Below are 18110 nucleotides of genomic sequence, written 5' to 3'. Positions count from 1 at the left end.
CCACCATCGTGAGACACTTGGTGAACACACAGGGTGCTGTGGTGACTCCAAAAGGGAGCACCTTGAACTGGTACATATTTCTGCTGATCACAAACCAGAGATATCGGCAATGCGCCAGGGGTATTGGTGTGTGGAATTAAGCACCCTTCATGCCAAGAGCAGTCATGAAGTTGCCGTGTTAAAGAAGCAGATTAACATCCTGAAGAGTATCCATATTAAAATGCTCTGAGACGATGTATTTGTTGAGGGGCCTGAGGTCCATAACGGGCTTGAGAGACCCGTCCTTTTTGAGAATTAGGAACTACAGAGAGTATACTTGCGTGCCCTGCTGATAATGGAGGATGGGCTCTATAGCCCATTAGAGAATTAGTACTTGGGCCTCTTCCCTGCGTAATCTTTGGTTTTCTGGGGAGAGTTTGTTTGTGAGGTAGAATGGTGGAAGGTGTGGAAATGATTTCCAGGCAATAACCAGGTTGGAAAATCTCCAAGACCCACTGGTTGGTGGTGACATTCCGTCATGTAGCGACGAACTGCTGAAGACGCCCCCAGAAAGGTGTTGTGTAATCAGGGGGTAGGAGAGGCAAGTCAGGATCTGGTGGTGGCGGGAGCTCCTTTGGGGGAGCCACCTTTACCTTTTGAATTGTTGCCTTTCTGGGATCCCCCGAAGTAGTATCTAGGGGAGGGCTGCTGGGCCGATAGACGTTGGTAGGATGTGAAGGCATCTGGGGAGGTAGTCTTTCAGCCTCCACTGTAGGGTGTGGGACCAAAGGCGTCTCAAGGTGCTGGTGTTTGAAGTGCACCCATAGCCTTTGCTGTCTCTGTATCTTTTAACATTTAAAAAAAATATTTGGTCTACCTGTGGACTGAATAGATGCTGACCATCAAACGGCATGTGAAACATATGGCTTGAAGAAGGAAATACGGAGCCAGGAGTCCCTGCACAGGAGTAGACTACGTTCACTTCTCTGGTGGCCGTGTACGCGCCATTTAATGAACAGCAGATAGTTGTGCTAGAGATCTGTTTCCCTCAGAAACAACCCCATGACCTCTTTTGCTGTGCTCCTCTGGGAGATGCTGAAGGAGCTCTTCCATTTCGTCCCAGTGGGTGTGGTCATACCTGGAGAGTAGCCAGATGGAATTAGCAATGCACACATTATTGGTTGATTTGCAGATACCCTATTCTCTGCAGCGTCTCTATGCTTACTCTCCTTGCCAGGTGAAGGGGCAACACCAGTAGCCTAAGAGTTTGCACTCTTAAAGGCTGGGATGGACAACCAGGGAGTCTGGTGGGAGCTGCCCAAAAATGTAAATGGGGGTCAATAGGGGAGGCCTTGTACTTTTTGTCCACGCTGGGAGTTATGACCCTAGCGCTGACGGGGTAGTGAAATATGTCAGTCATATGTGAGAGCATGCTTTTGAGCATGGGAAGGTATTGGGTGGAGAAGTGGGTGGAGGAGAGGGTTTCAAAGAGGAAGTCCTCTTCCAAGGGATTGAAGGAGGCAACCCTACCAGTAAGTTCCTGATAGGTCATGGAATCATCCGGTGGGTAGGGGCGAGCAAGGTACAAGTCAGGGTCTGTGTCCCCTCGTGGGTCTGGGTCATAGGAGTCCCAAGGGCCATCCTGTGGAGGAGTATCAAATGTGCCACCTCTATAACCACCTATGTCAGAATGAGGTGATCCTGAGTTGTAATGACAAGGGGATCCCCTGGAGAAGCGGGCAGGGAAGGAGATGGTTGCGGAGGAGTGTGGGATGATGTATGTGCCAAGGGAAAGGGGCTAGTAGGCTTGTATGCCTTTCTGCTCTGCTAAGGTGGGGTTGGAATGTCCAAGGTCTCCAAGGACAGCTGACGCTTGGAGGGTAGATCAGCTGCAGGCCTCAAAGGATGAGCAAAGATCCGGCCCTCGAGGGGATGAATGACCAAGTTCCTGCACAGGGTCCAGAGAGACTGCACAAGGAGCAACATGTTCACTGTTACCAATAACTATTGAGTTAATTCCAGTGCAAGAGTTTCAGCTCTATTTGTCCCAACAGCGCATTGTGGACCAAACAGTGCCTGACTGTCTTAAAGTAACAGTGTAAAAATCTTGCTCAGTGAGGCATATCAATGCAAAGTGCTGATTTTTCACATAACAGCAGAACTTTACATGAGTAGGGCCTATAGCCCACACCCTCAACGACACAGATTGAAAGGTCTGGTCTACTATGGGAGACCATAAAACTTGATACGCTTCCACTAGTACCTTATTTGCTAGACCCAAGACAGGACAGTAGACTTTTGTCCTGAATGTACCTTTCATGGGCCCCACCGGCTCTCGGGACACATCCTGGACTACAGTTTTACATCCTCAGACTGCATACTATCTCAGAAAGCCTCCGCTTACTACATTCAAAAACCTGCATGAAAATGTGACTGAGATGCAAACCCACTGCTCTCCCTGCACTCGCAATACACACAACTCACCCTGTACTCACAATATACATGACTGACCCAGACTTACAATAAACATGACTATCTGCACTCAATGCACACTGTTCTACTTACACTCAAGCAGTCAATCCCCTTACTCTGCACACATACAGATATTCTGAAACCCATCACTCACAAAGGCCAGCACTCATAATCAGTAAGACACCAGCTCTTGTTGCCTAGAAGTCCTCCTTTAATCTGTGGAGCACTCCCTTACTTAGTGAATGAGAACTTGGAACTGGAACAATAATTGGGTCAGTGGCTCCCACTTTTATATAGTCAAATCAGACAAGAGATGTGGGTCTTCTGTCAGCATGTTCAAAACACATTTAGGATGGTTGTTCTTTCAAGTGTCCTTTTCAGGCTGCCCTCCAGATAGCTTTTCTGTAATGTGATGCTCCTCACACCAGGGTAGTCTGCAGCCTCGAGCACCAATAACAGAGGCACAAAAAAGTGCTTGCTTTCTGCACCTGGCTATCAACAGCCACACTGAACAGTGAACAGGCAAGAGACATAAGGCTGCTTCCCCTAAAGGGATCCTTCTCACCTCAACAACAGACTGCAGTCCCACTCTTCACCCCCATCATCTACCAAATGGCAGTGCTACAGGAAGGCAAATCAGCAGCCTTTTGGGGCAGACAAAAGGAGACCGGAGTACAAGTAAGCATTAAAAAGTGACAAGGCACCCTTGAGGACTGTGTGGCTGCAGGGGCATGCCCCTCTCTTTCATACTGCACAGTGATCCCAAAATAAGGTAAGGAACACCGACAAGAGGTTGCAATATAAGGTGAGTAAACCCTTTGTGTGCATAATACATGTTCTGTTTGTCCTGACTAAACTAGACAGGAGGACAGACTCATCTCAGTAACATTATTAGAGATCCCGAGCATTATTTGCAGTTCTGCTGAAAACCCTGGACCCTATGTGTCTATAAATAAGGTCTGAAACCTGTAGACCAGAGGTCTCCAAACTGGGGAGAGGGCCCTCCTGGGGGGCCTTATCTGAGCCCGAATGGAGTAGGGCGGGAGGGGAGTCAGGCTGTGCGTAAGGCTTTGGTCATGCTGATAACAGTGCTTTTGTTTTAAGTGAAAAAAACATGAGCAGCAGTAAGCCACTCTATAAAAGGTCGTCACTAAACGTTTATTATTGGCTGGGAATAGGTGTCAAAGCAAAAGGCAGTCCAGATGTTCCTCAAACCTCCTCCTGCTCCAACATTTCAAATAATCACAATGGGATACCTTTACCCTTAGCAAGGCCTGGCTAATCAGAATAGTATGTCATGTATTTGATTGCATTTTTTAAAATGGTAACAGAACTTAACTGCAAAGTTTAAATATGTTTAGCCATTTGTAAACATTGCCAATGTAATAGAATAGTTGTGAAAAATGCTAGGGGAAGGGGGGTGATTTTGTTTTTACATGGTGGGTGCAGCATTAACATGTTTGAAGCCCAGTGATGTAGACTAAGATGATGGTGTAGAGTCCTCATACCCCAAACATCCCACTTATGTATTGTTTATTCATAACATAAACACCCATTATTAAAAGGAATACCTGGGTGTCTTGAGGTATTTTTTTTAGCTCTTAGAAGACCCCAGCTAAAATATTTATATAAAGTTCTCACTGAAAAATGGTTAAGCCCATCCTATTTTATTAGGGACCCCAAAGAGACCTGATGATGAAGCATGGCGCTAACAGACTGGGTAAAGATCTAACAAAAAAAACCTTATGGTTTGCTATGTCGGTTAATCGTTCCATTCACTTTTTTGGATCGTTTCATGGACAGCGTTGTCACAAGTCTTAGGTTGTAGGATACTCGTTTGTGTTGCAGTAACAAGAAGCTCCTTCAGTAAAAGGCCTAATTGACTTTCTACAAGAGCCTTGTCTTTTCTGTCCCCACATCAGTATCTAAGTCTCTAACCTCCAGTTTTTGGAATGTCAGCATTATACTTCTACAGTCTGGGAGAATAGCCTCACTTCCATCTTATGCATGGGGACAAGTCAGGGGATTGCAATATGGATCTTTCCACCCTCAATTACTCAGGCCCACTCATTCAAACAATGCATGTACCACACAGAAAACATACCCATGCGCTCAACATACACTTGGGATGTTAATGCTAGAATTTGTGTTAGTACACAGAAGCAGAACTTTACACAAGTAGACCAGTGACACAGATGAAAAGGTCTGGCCACAAGAAAATGTCTGAGTAGTTTTGCAGCTTGAAGACTTTTCCGGATTCATATGCTGTGCATTACTCTGCCATCTAGTGACTGGATCTGGAAAGCTCCTTTTCGCTTATTTCCGTCCGCCCCCCCCCCCCCACTTCCCTTTTGGGTGTAACTAGGAGGTGGGCATACAGTCCCCTGCCCAAAACATCAAATATATGGCCCCAAAGCCCAAGTGCATGGTCACGATCGTTAGACTATTTTTTGCCCTTTTGATAAATATATATGGTTCTAAGGCTTCTAATCAAACTCTCTAGTGCATTACAACGTGTGTAGGAATCATGTCTTCACTGTACAAAAGTACTCCTACATGGAAGTAACCACTTCATTTGCTGTGAGAATGTTTTCTGGAATCACATGCTGTGCACTGGTTATGTTGTGGTATTTACCTTTCACCCCCTCCCCCCACAACAAAGGGAGTAGATTGAAGTGAATGTGTGTTTGAGAACAGCTGTTTTCTTACCCGCTGTCCTACCGAGATTCCTTGTTAGCTTGAATTCCTAAGAAGTAATGTTTTGTAAACATGTGGACAGATGACAACATAGCTGCCAAGCAAATGCATTAGCTATGAAAGATGCAGTGACTCCCTTTTTCATAGTGGTCATGTCCTTGGCCTTTCTCCTAAAGATAATCCTGCCAGATTATATCAGGTTTGAATTGTCTGAACTATCCATCTTGAGATAGACATTCCTATACTTGCCTGGTTGAATGAAACAACAAATTGGTTACTATTCCTGCATTGCTTTATTTCGCTATACAGTACGACTACTTTCCTCATGTCCAGTGTGTGTAAGGCTCTCTCTGAGAGTGCTTTTGGCTGCTGGAAGAAGGCCAGCAGCTATACTGTTTGGTTGTAAGAATGTGAAATATGACTCATGATTACTTTGCATAGCAATGTGATGGCCGCTAAGAAAGATGTTTTCAGCCCCCAGGAATTTTAGCCCCCAGCTTTGGGTTTTAGCTCAAAGGATGCCTTCTTTAGCTGTGTTAAAACTAGGATAAGGTGTCACATAGGTGTGCAATTCTTTTTACCCTTTCCTGGCATCTATTATTCAGTTTTAACCAAGAACCAACTCCTTCCTGTAGAGTTCACCGGGAATAACCTAGAGAGCTCAAGGAGGATTGACGGCAGACAGAGGAACCAGGAGAGAAATCAGAGAATTTGCCTTTCCTTTTGTAACTTTTCTGTGGAAACCACAAGATCCTCTCTGCCCCTGTCATTGGTGACCACTGGCCACTCTTGAATTGGTCTCTTGTGGAGTTTTCAGGATTAGTGGAATACATGAAGCCATAATCCCTATTAGCATCATCACTCTTCTCATAGTCCAAGACTGTGCTTCTGATAGAGGCAAGCTTTCTCGAGTAATGCTAAGACGTTTGTTCTATACATTGAAAGCCCTCCCCTTGTTTGAGTTCAGGGTCACTTTCAGGAAGACCTTTTCATTCTCTGGAAGTGGGCAGAATGTCTCTGTGTTTAGGCAGAACCTCAATTTTTTAAAAGTTTGTTTTACCTTCTGTATACTGTCCTAGCATTTTCTCATCAACCTCGTCTTACCCATTCAGTCTTCTAGGTAGGAGTGCACATGCATCCCTTGAATTCTCAAGTGAGCTGCCACCAATGCAAGACACTTTGTGGGTACCCTTAGAGCTGACTTTATTCCAAAGGGAAGCACCTTGAAGTGGTAATAATTGTTTTCCACACACCTGAGGAATCTAATGTGCCTGTTGATTGAAATGTGGAAATAAAGTCCTTGAGGTATAAACCTCAAGGACTCATACTTCCATATCCCACTGACCAACCACAGGGTTGCTATGTGGTCTTGCTAGTTCAGCAAGGGTAAGACTTTTTGCAAGGTGGACGAACACCTTGAACTGTATTTTTATGAACCTGTTCAGGAATCTGAAGTCTATGATGGGCCTCAGAGTCAAGTCCTCTGTTGAAACTAGGAAGGCCACTCTTTGGCGGCTTTCTTTCATTGGGATATCCTCTATGGCTTGTTTCTGCAACAGTTTTTTTACCCTTCTATTGCAGGAGTTTCAATTCTTGTTCCTTGGCTTTGGTTTTATACTTGGTGATACGTCCTGTGCTTCTATGCAGTAAACCTACTGCATTATGTTATGTTTGAGACCCACTTTTCTGAGGTGATCTTCTGCCACTAGGGGAGAAAACCCCTTAATTTACCCACACCGTTGTCTGTAGTTGGGTGGCTTTCTTTACATAGTTACTTAGAGGTTGAAGGCAATCACTTGGAGGTCTGGTCTTTACTTCTAGGTTGCCCTTAAAAGGGCTGTCTCCCATACTGTTGATACTGACAAGAGGTGGTGGATCCCTGTACAGTGATGCTTTGTTTTGCTGGTGTTGGTGGTGGGGTACGGTGGAAGGGCCCTGTGCCTCATTGTGGGGGCAATGCCTCTACTGAATCCTTTCATGAAATGGAGGACTCACATCTCCTTGGCTGTGTCATTGTTCCGTTTCATCTGCCTTAAGGCTCATCTACACCTGAGCCCAACAAACTGTCTCCAGTGAAGGGCATACTGATAATGGAGGCTTGAACCTCTTATTTGAAACCCATAAATCCTTAGACAGACGTGCCTCCTGAGAGTGGTTCTCTTACACATCTGCCTGCTCGCTGCCTCAGCTGCATTCATGGCTGGTTGAGGATTATTTTAGGCATGTGTTAGGTAAAGTCTTGAACTCTAAACTTTCCTTTTGCTGTACTGGTCTGGTCTGGTAGGTGTTGGTGGCCATATCCATTCAGAAGAGCATCAGAGGTCCAGTGCTCATACCCAGTTGTGCCTTTGAAGTGGGGGAGACTTAAAAAATAAAAAGGTCTCTGAAGTGCACAGAGGTCCTTCCTTTTATGGCTCCAGACTCAATACGGAGGGGTATGCAGCCCTTTGTGCGGGGCAGGACACTGCCCATTCAAGCGAGTCAGCCGCTCCCACCCTTCCTACCCAGGATGACCCATCAGGCTGCGGATTGCTCATCAGTCACACCTAAGCTACCTTTGCATGTGGCTGTCTAGAGGTAATGGACAAGCCCAGCTGTCACCCTATTCCCGACGTGTATTGGAGTCAGGCAGCAGGCACTAAATGGCTAACACAGGAATTAGCAATTTTCTAAAAATGGCGTTTTTAGAACTGCAATTTAAAATCTGGCTTCACCAGGTGGTGTGATAAGGTGTAATAAGGAAATCCCATGGTAATCCTATGGGAGAGATGGGCCTTGCAGTAGTGAAAAATGTATTTGGGAGCTTTTTACTACCAGGGCATGCATCTTCCCAGGTCGACATGCAGTGTAAACCGCACAGATAGGCTCTGAAGTAGCAGGTCTGAGCCATGGTTAGGTGGTTACTTGGGTGGGTGGCACAACAAGTGCTGCAGGCCCACTAGTAGTAATTATTATAGGCCTTGGGCACACGTAGTGCACTTTACCAGGTACTTATAAGTAAATTTCATATGCCAATTGGGGTAAAGCCATTGTTACCATGATTTAGGAGCGAGGGCACAAGCACTTTAGCACTGGTTAGCAGTGGCAAAGTGCACAGAGTCCTAAAGCCAGAAAAAACTAGGCAAGGAAATGGAGGCAAGCAGGCAGAAAGCTGGGGGAAGACAACCCTAATTTTACTTTTTTTTATTTTGTAGATTAATTAATGTGAGATACTGTCCCAGAAGTCTTGTGTTTGTGGTGTGTGTGTTTTGGTACTCTGGACTGCGGAATTATTTTAGAATTCTTTGGAGTTCTTTACAAGGGCAGTTGGCTACAGGTATGAATGTGGAGTAGTGGTGTCTTTTGTGGTTCTGATGGATCTTCTGTAGGCTCTATTTTAGTGGTGTAATTTTTTTTGTCTGTTTCATATCTTGATTTTCTCCACTTGTGTTATAGTATGTTGAGTTGTGTTTTCATTCTTTTGATGTCATTAGCCTATGCTCTTTTTGTGGTCAACCATGGATGAGTGTTAGTTGGTATCCGTTTGTCCAGTGCACATGAGATCCAGTTGTACTTACTGTGTATGTCTTTTGGCCACATATTTAATGGGGTTCTTTTTTAAGATGGGTGCTGTGTTGGTGGATGTCTAGTTTTTTTTCCATTGTCTGGTGTCTTTGATAGGTGTGTTGATTTTGAAAGTCATGGTGTTGTAGTCGCTTCACCTTATAGGGGTGTTGTCAGTAACTGTGACTTGTTCTAAGGGTGTAAATATGACATCCAGAATGTGTTTTGTGCAGAGTAATGCCAGAAACTATTTGTTAGAGGCTTCAAGGTAGGTTGTGATATCTGTGGTTAGATTCTTCTTGTCAAACCATATTTTGAGGTCTCTGAGAATGCATAGGTTTTGGTGGTTTAGATGGGTGTTGCTCACTATATCTAGTAAAACATCTTTAAATTTGGCACTGCTGCATGGTGGTCTGTATATTAAGAGGAAGGAATAGGTTATAGTTGGAGCAGGGTGCCAACTTATCAACATTTCACAGTCATCCATGGTGAGGTTTGCAATTAGTGTTATTTTTAGTGATTTTTTAAATGGATGACAGCAAGACCTCCTCTAATTTTGCCAACATGGTTGAAGTTTATGATGAAAAAAATCAGGTAGGATAATTTCATGGCATGTGGTTATGAAATCTTCGCTGAACCAAGTTTCTTACTGAAGGAGAGTTGTTTCTGAGAGCAGGGCAAAGATGTTAAAGTGAATTTTGTTAACAGATCTTCTATTAAAGAGAAGGCATTTAAGATTTTTTACTCCTTCCTTTTTCATGACATGCTGCTTTGAAGCGGATGTGTGGTTTAGAATGGCTGGAGCTGATGGGGCATAGGGCATTTTGGTGTGGTTGGTTTGAAAAGTATTGTGGCTGCGACTTTAGTGGAAGTTGTTTGGTTAGAGATATGTTTGTGTGTGAGAGGTCTCTCTGTGGTAGGTAGTGGTATTGCAATTGTTATGCTCTCTGGTGATTTGAGTAGTGTGTGAGGCACTGTGGAGGGAAGGTATGATAAGGGAACCTTGGATCACATGCTCATTAAATTCCTTCAGGCAAACAACACTGTGCTTGCACGTTCTTTGGTTTTTAAATTGTTGTATTGTGTGGTGTTGGTGGTGTGGTGGTTTTTAGATGTTGAAAAGGTTAGATGGTTGATTGGGGGACTTATTATTTAGTTAAAGTCACTCACTTAATGTATATGTGGGATGTGCTTTTAGCACAGATAGAGTTTAGAGATCACTAAAAGATAAAGAGTTTGCACTGGGTGATTGCTTACCTGAAAATCGTATGGTGGAGAGGCAGAGTTTCTGGCCCTGGCCCTTTCAGGGCCCAAACAGGCAACACCCTTAACTTACTGCCCTTTACCTGGACAACCTGACCCCTACTTTTAAATTGCTCTAGTGACCTTGGGACAATAGGAACCCTAGCCCTAAGCTTGACCAATCAGAACCCTAGCCCTAGAATCTACAGCCAATGGGAACCCTTGAGACCAATCAGATCCCTAGACCTAGGAGCCACTCAGAATCCAAGGCTTAAGCTCGAGCTCCAATAGGAACCCTAGACCCAGGAATCAATCAGACCCCTAGCCATATCAACCAACCTGAACTTAAACACTAAGTCCAATAGTAACCCTAGCCCTATCAACCAATCAGAACCCAAGCCTGATGCAAAGAGCAGCTGAGAGACTGTTATAAGAGCAAAAGTAAAACTACATGTTAGAAAAGTTCAAAAGAAATAAATAAAATTAAAAAAAAAAATCTGCTACATGATCAGCCACTTCACATACTGCAAATGTTCTACCTAATAAAAAGATGAGTCCATGCACAGCATGCATTCAGTAATGGAAAAATCTTAGTAACATTATATGCAAAAGTATTAAATACAACAGCCGCTTATTATCAGAAATGTTTTCGTTATTTTCATATTCAAATGTCACATTTGGCAATGTCATCCTTCGAGGAATTGGTTTGGTTCTTCCAACTATACCCATTACAGTTCCTCCTGAATACGTTTAAACAGACGGTCACCACACACTAATGGTTCAATACTTTAAGAGGAGTTTTTTGATTAATGTAATTTAGAACTACCAATTTCAAATAGCAATGCAAAATGAAAGCAACAGAAGGATGGCTATTCTGGGCAGTAGTGGTGGCATCAAGCTAGAAATAAGTCACAAAACATGAAATGATGAAATGTCATGACCTAGTGTGGATGAAAAACATCAGCATCTGAAGATCAGAAGGCTGTGTCAGCTTACACCCTTCATATTAAGTGGAAAGAGGCAAATAAATCAAACATATCACATTAGCATGAGAGCTTTGGAATAGTTATCACAAGTGCACCACTACTGGTGAAAAGTGGACATAATATTCAAAGGGATACTCACATATTCCATCATATTGCTAGTTTCACATTTCCTTCTACTTAGCTTCCAGTGCAAACCAAGCTGAAAAAAAGACAAATTTGATATCCTCATAACTTGCACTGGTATGCCATGCACAACAAATTTAATGGTTTGTAGATTTAGGACGGATGATCTAATTTAGAGTTTGGCAACCAGGGACTCCTCTACAAATGTAAAGAATATCCGATCCGTCTTATTACAAGTGCCATAGGGTTAATGTGCTTATATTAAGCCGGAGAGGATATTCATCATGTCTACGACAGAGTAACACATCGACAAATTCTAAAACAGGCCCTATATTTAAAAAAAAAAAAATACAAGTATGCAACATTAAATTGATAGCAATCTTTCTTGCCAAATCTTCTGCTCCTTATTACGAATTGCAAAGTTCAAGGGTCCACCACCTTCCATGTGACTGTTGTGTGTTTCAGAGGGTCAAACCATGGGGATGAAGAATTCAGAATGAATGTTAAACAATCCACTCTTGCTGTGTAATTTAGCTGGTTGGAAAAGCAGCATGGAACTCCTCACAGCCAGACATCCTACTCTTTCTTCATTTTTACAATACTTATGATTACAGCCAAATCATAAGTATTTTAAGTGGACGTAAACAAAAGAAAACAAAATTATTATTACTTACCAGTAGGAGTAGTTTTGCAGCTTGAAGAGTTTTCTGGAACCACAAATGGTGCATTATTCCGCCATCTAGTGGCTGGGTCTGGAACAGTGTTTTTCTTCTTTTCCTTCTTTTTTATTTTTTAGGGTCGGGCCTGTGTCGCATTCGCTTGAACATGCGTATCGCTTGCGAGACGCTTTAGTAGTTAGAAAAGGGCTCGGAGCCCCGTCCATCTCACGTCAGTGTCTTTCATTGGTTCGTGGGCTTGACTTTTAAAATCTGCTTGCTTTCATTAGTGGAAAGCATGCATACGTCAGGCCTTTTCCGCTGATTAGCCGTCCTCGAGCGCAGCGACCAAGTACTGAAAACATGCGAGGCTCGCGGTTTTCCATCCGGTTTGTGGACTACTTTTTATCTTTTTTAGCAGCGCGATCTCGCTTGGCAGAAGTTGAGCGCTTTGCATGACATGGACCCTGTTACATAATTAATTGCACTTTTGCTGGTTACATAGATGATTGCACTTTTGACGACAGGTTTCGCTACGAGTGAACTGTAGCAGGGCGATCGCCCTCTTTTTTCCCATTTAATGTGGCAAGAAAAGTCCGGTTGGGAGTTTACAACTGCTAATAGCTCTAACTCTGGGAAATGCAAGACCCGTTGCATTGCAAATGCTTGTTTTGGTTGTGGGAGTCGTGGACCACCTTTAGCTGTTAGGTCTGTCCCTGAGTGGCGTCAGATGATGCCCTATATGTTCCTGTGCGTGGTAGCCATGTACAGATACTTTTTTCCACCTTTGAGTCTAGAAGCAAAGGAGAAACTCCTAAGAAATTTTGTTTTTGGAAAATTCCGAAAAACATTACAGAAAACACGGACTCGTCGAACCGGATGAAGAAAAAATACAAGGAGAGAAGGGGACCCTTCACTCTCCCTTCTGATGGGGGACCCCGCCAGGGTCAACACGTGGTCAAAGAATGAGGCAAGATATGGGGCCATGGAAAATACCCCCTTTAAATGTTGCCCTAATTGTCATCACAAGTTTGTGCAGTGAGACCCCCACAGAGTCTGCAACCTCTGCCTACCTAAATATCACTGGGACGAGGCCTGCGCTGCGTTCGTGCCAAAAACTCTCCAGGTATGTAGAAAACAGAGGCTGGAACATCACTCAACCTTGACCAGCAGGCAGATACCACACACTTCGCTCAAGACCTGGGTCTACTCAGTCACAATGATGAAAAACATCGAGGGAGCAGTCTCGGCTTATGGAGGATCAGACATTGAGATTCTCGCAGGAGACTATGAAAGAAACCAAACAATGAAGAAGGTGACGAAGGTCACCCAGAAGTCAGAAAAGGTAAGAAAACCGCTGGAAGGTTCGGGGGCTAAGACCTCAGAAGAACAAGAGAGAACCACGGATCCCAAACTCTTGATACCGATGAAGGCTAGGTGCCAAAGATGCCGAAAAACATGTCTGGTTGCTTGGCCCTGAAAGAAAAATCAAGGCCTTCGGGGGAAGAGCTGCCGACGTCAAAGAAAAGAACATCTTCAACATGCAAAGTCAAAAAGGCTCAAGAGGTAGAAAAGAAAAAAAACATGTCTTGAAGTCAAAATGGTGGTGCTCCTTCAACACAAGAAGGAGTTAGACGCTTTAAAAGAATTCCGAACTCCAAGAAAACCCCTCATGTCTCTCAAAGCTGAGGAGGAGGCAGCATTAGAAGCCCTGGCGACACCGGAACCTCATGAGGAGGAGGCCGAAGAGGAACTCTATGACCCCGAAACGGAAGAGGCAACAGAAAGCTTGAAAGACGAGTGGGAGGGTCTGGAGAAAGAGGTAGATACCTATCCCTCGAGACATCGCCACCAGATGACATCACTTTGTATGACAGCCTGGTCAGAAGGGCCGCAGACATGTACTGGGTGCCACTAGAAGAAGAGAAAGGAAAGTCCTGCTTTCTCCTTGAGACCTTGATGCCATCCAGTAGTGGAAACCTCATCCAGGCAGATGTACCAGCAACTGAAATAGCAAGCTTGCCTGAAAGGTACTGTGAATCAGCCTTGTGCATTATTTTAAAAGGGGGACCCATCAATTTAAACAGTACTATACTCAATTCTTAAGGGGGATGAAGGTATCGTACTTCGAAGAAACATTTCCCTGAAACGTTCCTAGAAAAACAATCACTGGAATAGTGAAAAAAGATGTCTAAGAAGACTTCCTGTACGCACTAAGGAAGCCTAATGCACTCTAACAGACGAGAACTGTAAATCAGACTTTGCCAAATAAAGATTAGGTAGCAGTACTTTCTTTTTCTCCAATGTTCTTGGGTCCAGCTGTTTCACGTTGCACCATAAGCAGACCCTTTTCTACTTGATTGCAAAAGCCCACCTGGTGGAATGATGCCTTGTGTCTTTCTGAATGGCCATGTAGTCATTAGTCAGAATAGCCATGCAGTCATCAGGGAGCTTTAAGTGTCCATACAGTAGGACCTCATGAGCTAGGGTGTAAACTTCAGTGATGGAAGGCTGGGATTAAAGATACTGCCATACATCCTGGAAAACTGATACAACCAGTTCGACATCCTCTTGAGCAGAAGAAAGGGCAGCTGAAGAAGGTGAGAGTACCGCATCTGTGAAGGCCAACCTGGAGAGATCAGATTCACCTTTGCCTTGCTCATTTTCAACTTGGAGATCACCCTGGGGACTTGGAGATCACCCTGGGGTGAAGTGGCATTGGAGGAAAAGCTGAGGATAATCCACTTGAGCAAATCATTGGAATTGCAATCGTCTTGAACTGAGGTTCCAGATACTGGAGGAATAAGCAGAACATTTTGCATTTTCTTCAGCAACTCCTCAGCTCCGATAATTACATTGTACTCTTCTATTGCTGAAAGCTTACAGAAAGAGAACATGCCTGAAGATGTTGTTTAAAACCTGTTTTTGTTGTTCTAATAAATGGCAGCTTGCCTCATCGGCTTTTGTGCTCTGGAAACCTGGACTTTTCACTGCGTTTTTAAACGGACTGACATTTCACGCTTGCACTGCAGCTCCTAATCAAACTGAGCTGCAGTTTGAAGTGGTGAAATGTCATTGGGTGGGGTGGGGAGGGGAGCATGGATACAAGGGAGGCATCCCCGTAAAAAAGAATTAAAAAAGGCATTCACTGCAGCAGCAAACACTGGCGTCAAGAGTGACCCTGTGTTTGTCCCGCAGTGAAAAGTCTGCAAATCGTTACTTGAATGCATCTAGCCAGCATCCAGTTTTAAACCAATTGAGCCTCCTGTGACAGCACCATGGATTCTGTGCCCCCCTTGCTTTTTCAGATAGTACTCAGCTGACATATACTAGACATATTGTCCGCCTTAACCAGAAAGGGGGTTCAGGAAGGGCCTGACCTGGCAGTTTGGAAAGGACTGTTCCCATGAGGAGCAGGGTCAAGACTGATGGGCATATCGTTGGGTCCAAACCGAGGAGGCAGTGTGAGCGAAAGATGATGGATTGGGTTGCGGCTTCATCGATTGCCATTGGATGAGATTAATTCAAACATTCTATCCATCACCGTTTTTGCATCTGATAACCAGAAATGGAGTGCCTGGCTTGATCACCCCCAAGAAATACTTAAGTGCCAGGTAAACTACCCACAACTTCAACATGTAGATTAGCTATTCGCCCTCCGCAAATTACTGCCTGTTACATCTGTCCATAAGAGTGCCCGTGCCCGAGCCCTTTTGAGAGGCACTTATGTGAGAAGGCAATAGAGGATGGAGTGCACCAGACTGAAAACTATACTTGTACCAGCACCAAAAGCACTGCAATGGAACTGTCAAAAGTTTTACCGGGTCATTCCTATTTTCTGATCCCAGGTACCATTGTTCTCGATTCCTGTAGGCACCTTGTGTGCAACTTTGCATCCCAGTTCAGGGAGATGCATGAAGTCATTGATTCCAGAAGGGAGGACAACTGAAGGATATTGAACCAGTTAGACACACAGCAATATGGGTACCACTCTCCCCTTTTATGGCAAAGAGAGAAGGCCTACAGACCACAACGCGTAGTCAGTTTTCTTCACGTAGTTTATCCTCCCACCCCAACCGAGGGCTGACACATTTATGGACCGCATTGGAGACTGTCTGGAATACGTAATAGTGAATCAAATCCTGTGTACGTCAAGATGTACTGACTGTGTGGAGAGTTGTGAGGGGTCATTCCACTGATTATGCAACCTTCTAAACAACGGATGTCCTAAACTATTCTAGCTATGCCATGGGTAGTGTAAAACAGTTACTAAATAAATGACACCGTGCTTAATGTATTATGTCAAAGTATGTTGACAATGTTAATGTGACTTACTGTATTGTTGGTTTTGAGTCAACACAATAAAAAGAAAAAGTGATACTAAAGCAGTTCAACGTACTGAAAGACAATGCATGTGAGAAATAGGCATTTTTCCTTTTGTAGTGTCCACCACTGCACCTATGTAAAGGACTGCTTGAATAGGAACGAATAATGATTTCTTTATATTCACCCGAAGACCCAACTTAAGAGTATGCCTACTGTCAGAGGTTTTGATGTTTTTTGCAGCTCTATTTGAGATATCATCGAAAACCTCCAGCTAGTCAATAGCAGAGAGATCTTATATAGAAGTGACTTTGGAGAAAGTGGTGAGAACTCACGCCAACCAGACAGCAGCCCATCCAAGTCTGAATCCTGAGATGAAGATCTGGGCCATATCCCTCTGCTAGGACAGAGAGTCAGATTGCAGGCCTGCATGACATCTGCGTCAGTCAGGCTCTTCTTCTTCTCTACGTCTCATGGGTGAAAGTCCAGATGGAGAGACATCTCTGGAATCATGAGGTTGTTCATGGTGTGGGAGTGGGGGTGGCAGAGGGAGGGAGCTATGTATGACCTGGGACCTTAGAAGATGGCTGAGGACTCTATTATGGAGGAACACTCATGTGGAAACTTGGCGCAGAAGGATGGGCCTGGTAATGGACAATATACCATGAGTATTCAGATGATACTCTTCCAGGCCTTACAGCTGTGAGGTAACCCAGGTTTTGCATAAGAAGGGGATACTTTAGGCGAGAGTGACAGAATGTAGATGCGGGTCCTGTGCCAGCTCCCCATATCTGTCACTGGCCTGCCTGCCAGCGCTGTACTTCCTCCCCCTCATGCTCGGAACTCGCAGCTCCGCTCTCGCCCCATGCGCCATTGTCAGTCTGACGGCTTTTTGACTCGTTACTTGTCCCTGTCTACCCTGTGCCTCTCTGGTACATGTCCCCTTTTAGTGTTTTGTTTGTCTTTGTACATTTCTGGTTGTCTTGTTGGCTTTTCAATCGTTATCTGTTCCTGTCTGTCTGGTGTCTGTCACATGAGTGTTTCATTTGTTTTTGTACATTTCTGGCTGTTGGCCTCTGTTTAGTGTCTCGGTTTGTATTGGACATTTCTGGTTGTCCTCTGTTAGTGCCTTGTTTGCGCTTCCGCCTGATTGTGCTCCTGTGCGTCGCACCTTTTATGCTCTTCCTGCCATTTTTTCCTGCCATTTGCCTTCCTGCCCGCTCTCCTAGCCTCTGTCACTGCCAACTAACTGCTGCACCCGGCCCTCTCCAGGACCTACTTAATGGAGGCCACAGCACAGCAGCACCACAGGCGTGCCAAAGGCAAGCCCACCTGCACCCATCCACACATGGACCATACCCAGCACCATAAAACCCTGGCCCTCCAGTCACCCACCACTACACCACCAAGGAGCTCAGAATAATGGGCACCACAACAGCAACCGCTGCAGTCCCATCCCCCCAACAACCCTTCATCTACCAACGCTGCCTATTCTCCTGCAACACTGCACTGCCAGCCCACACAGCACTCCCCAACACACCCATCCAGAAGACCCCAAACAACCTGGAACCACTCCACAGCATCCTGATCAACGTCCGGTCCCTCTGCAAGCGTGCCATAGAAATCTGGGACACAGTCGCCTCTCTCTCCCTTGGCGTGGCCTTCATCACTGAATCCTGGCTAAACCCCTCCTCGAACCCAGACATTGCCACCGCAACAACTGACGGCTACAAGACGATACACCAAGACTGCACCCACAAACTTGGTGGAGGCAGCACCATCATCTTCAAGAACCCATCTGATGCTCTGCCAAAAATGATGACCGTAACCCCCTCATGGAACATCTCAATTTCCAGCTACAAACCTATGCAAAGACAATGAAGAGAGGCACCCTCATATACAGACCCATAGGACCGTGACCAGCCTTCTGCAACACCATCCCCAACATCATCACACCAGTAGACCATTGGTTCCAACCACTACATCCCACTCAGAGACCTCAACTTCCATTTCGACACCACCCCCACCCCCCCCAAACTTCACCACTCTCCTTGATAACATGAGCAACAGTGGCCTCAATTAAACCTCA

At 44.7% G+C, this 18110-nt stretch overlaps 1 protein-coding gene across 1 annotated transcript in view; it reads right to left on the bottom strand.

Moving 5' to 3' along the window:
* The window catches only part of CHIC1 (cysteine rich hydrophobic domain 1), a 154611-nt gene that overhangs the window by 20258 nt on the left and 116243 nt on the right, over nt 1-18110 (bottom strand). Inside the window, exon 5 of the mRNA XM_069210710.1 lies at nt 11059-11118. Within this exon, the coding sequence (XP_069066811.1) occupies nt 11059-11118 (60 nt within the window). The remainder of the gene's footprint in view (nt 1-11058; nt 11119-18110) is intronic.

This window comes from Pleurodeles waltl, chromosome 2_1 (assembly GCF_031143425.1).
Source record: "Pleurodeles waltl isolate 20211129_DDA chromosome 2_1, aPleWal1.hap1.20221129, whole genome shotgun sequence".
Lineage (NCBI taxonomy): Eukaryota > Metazoa > Chordata > Amphibia > Caudata > Salamandridae > Pleurodeles > Pleurodeles waltl.
Note: the sequence above shows the minus strand (reverse complement) of the source record. Positions and strands in the feature narration are given on the sequence as shown.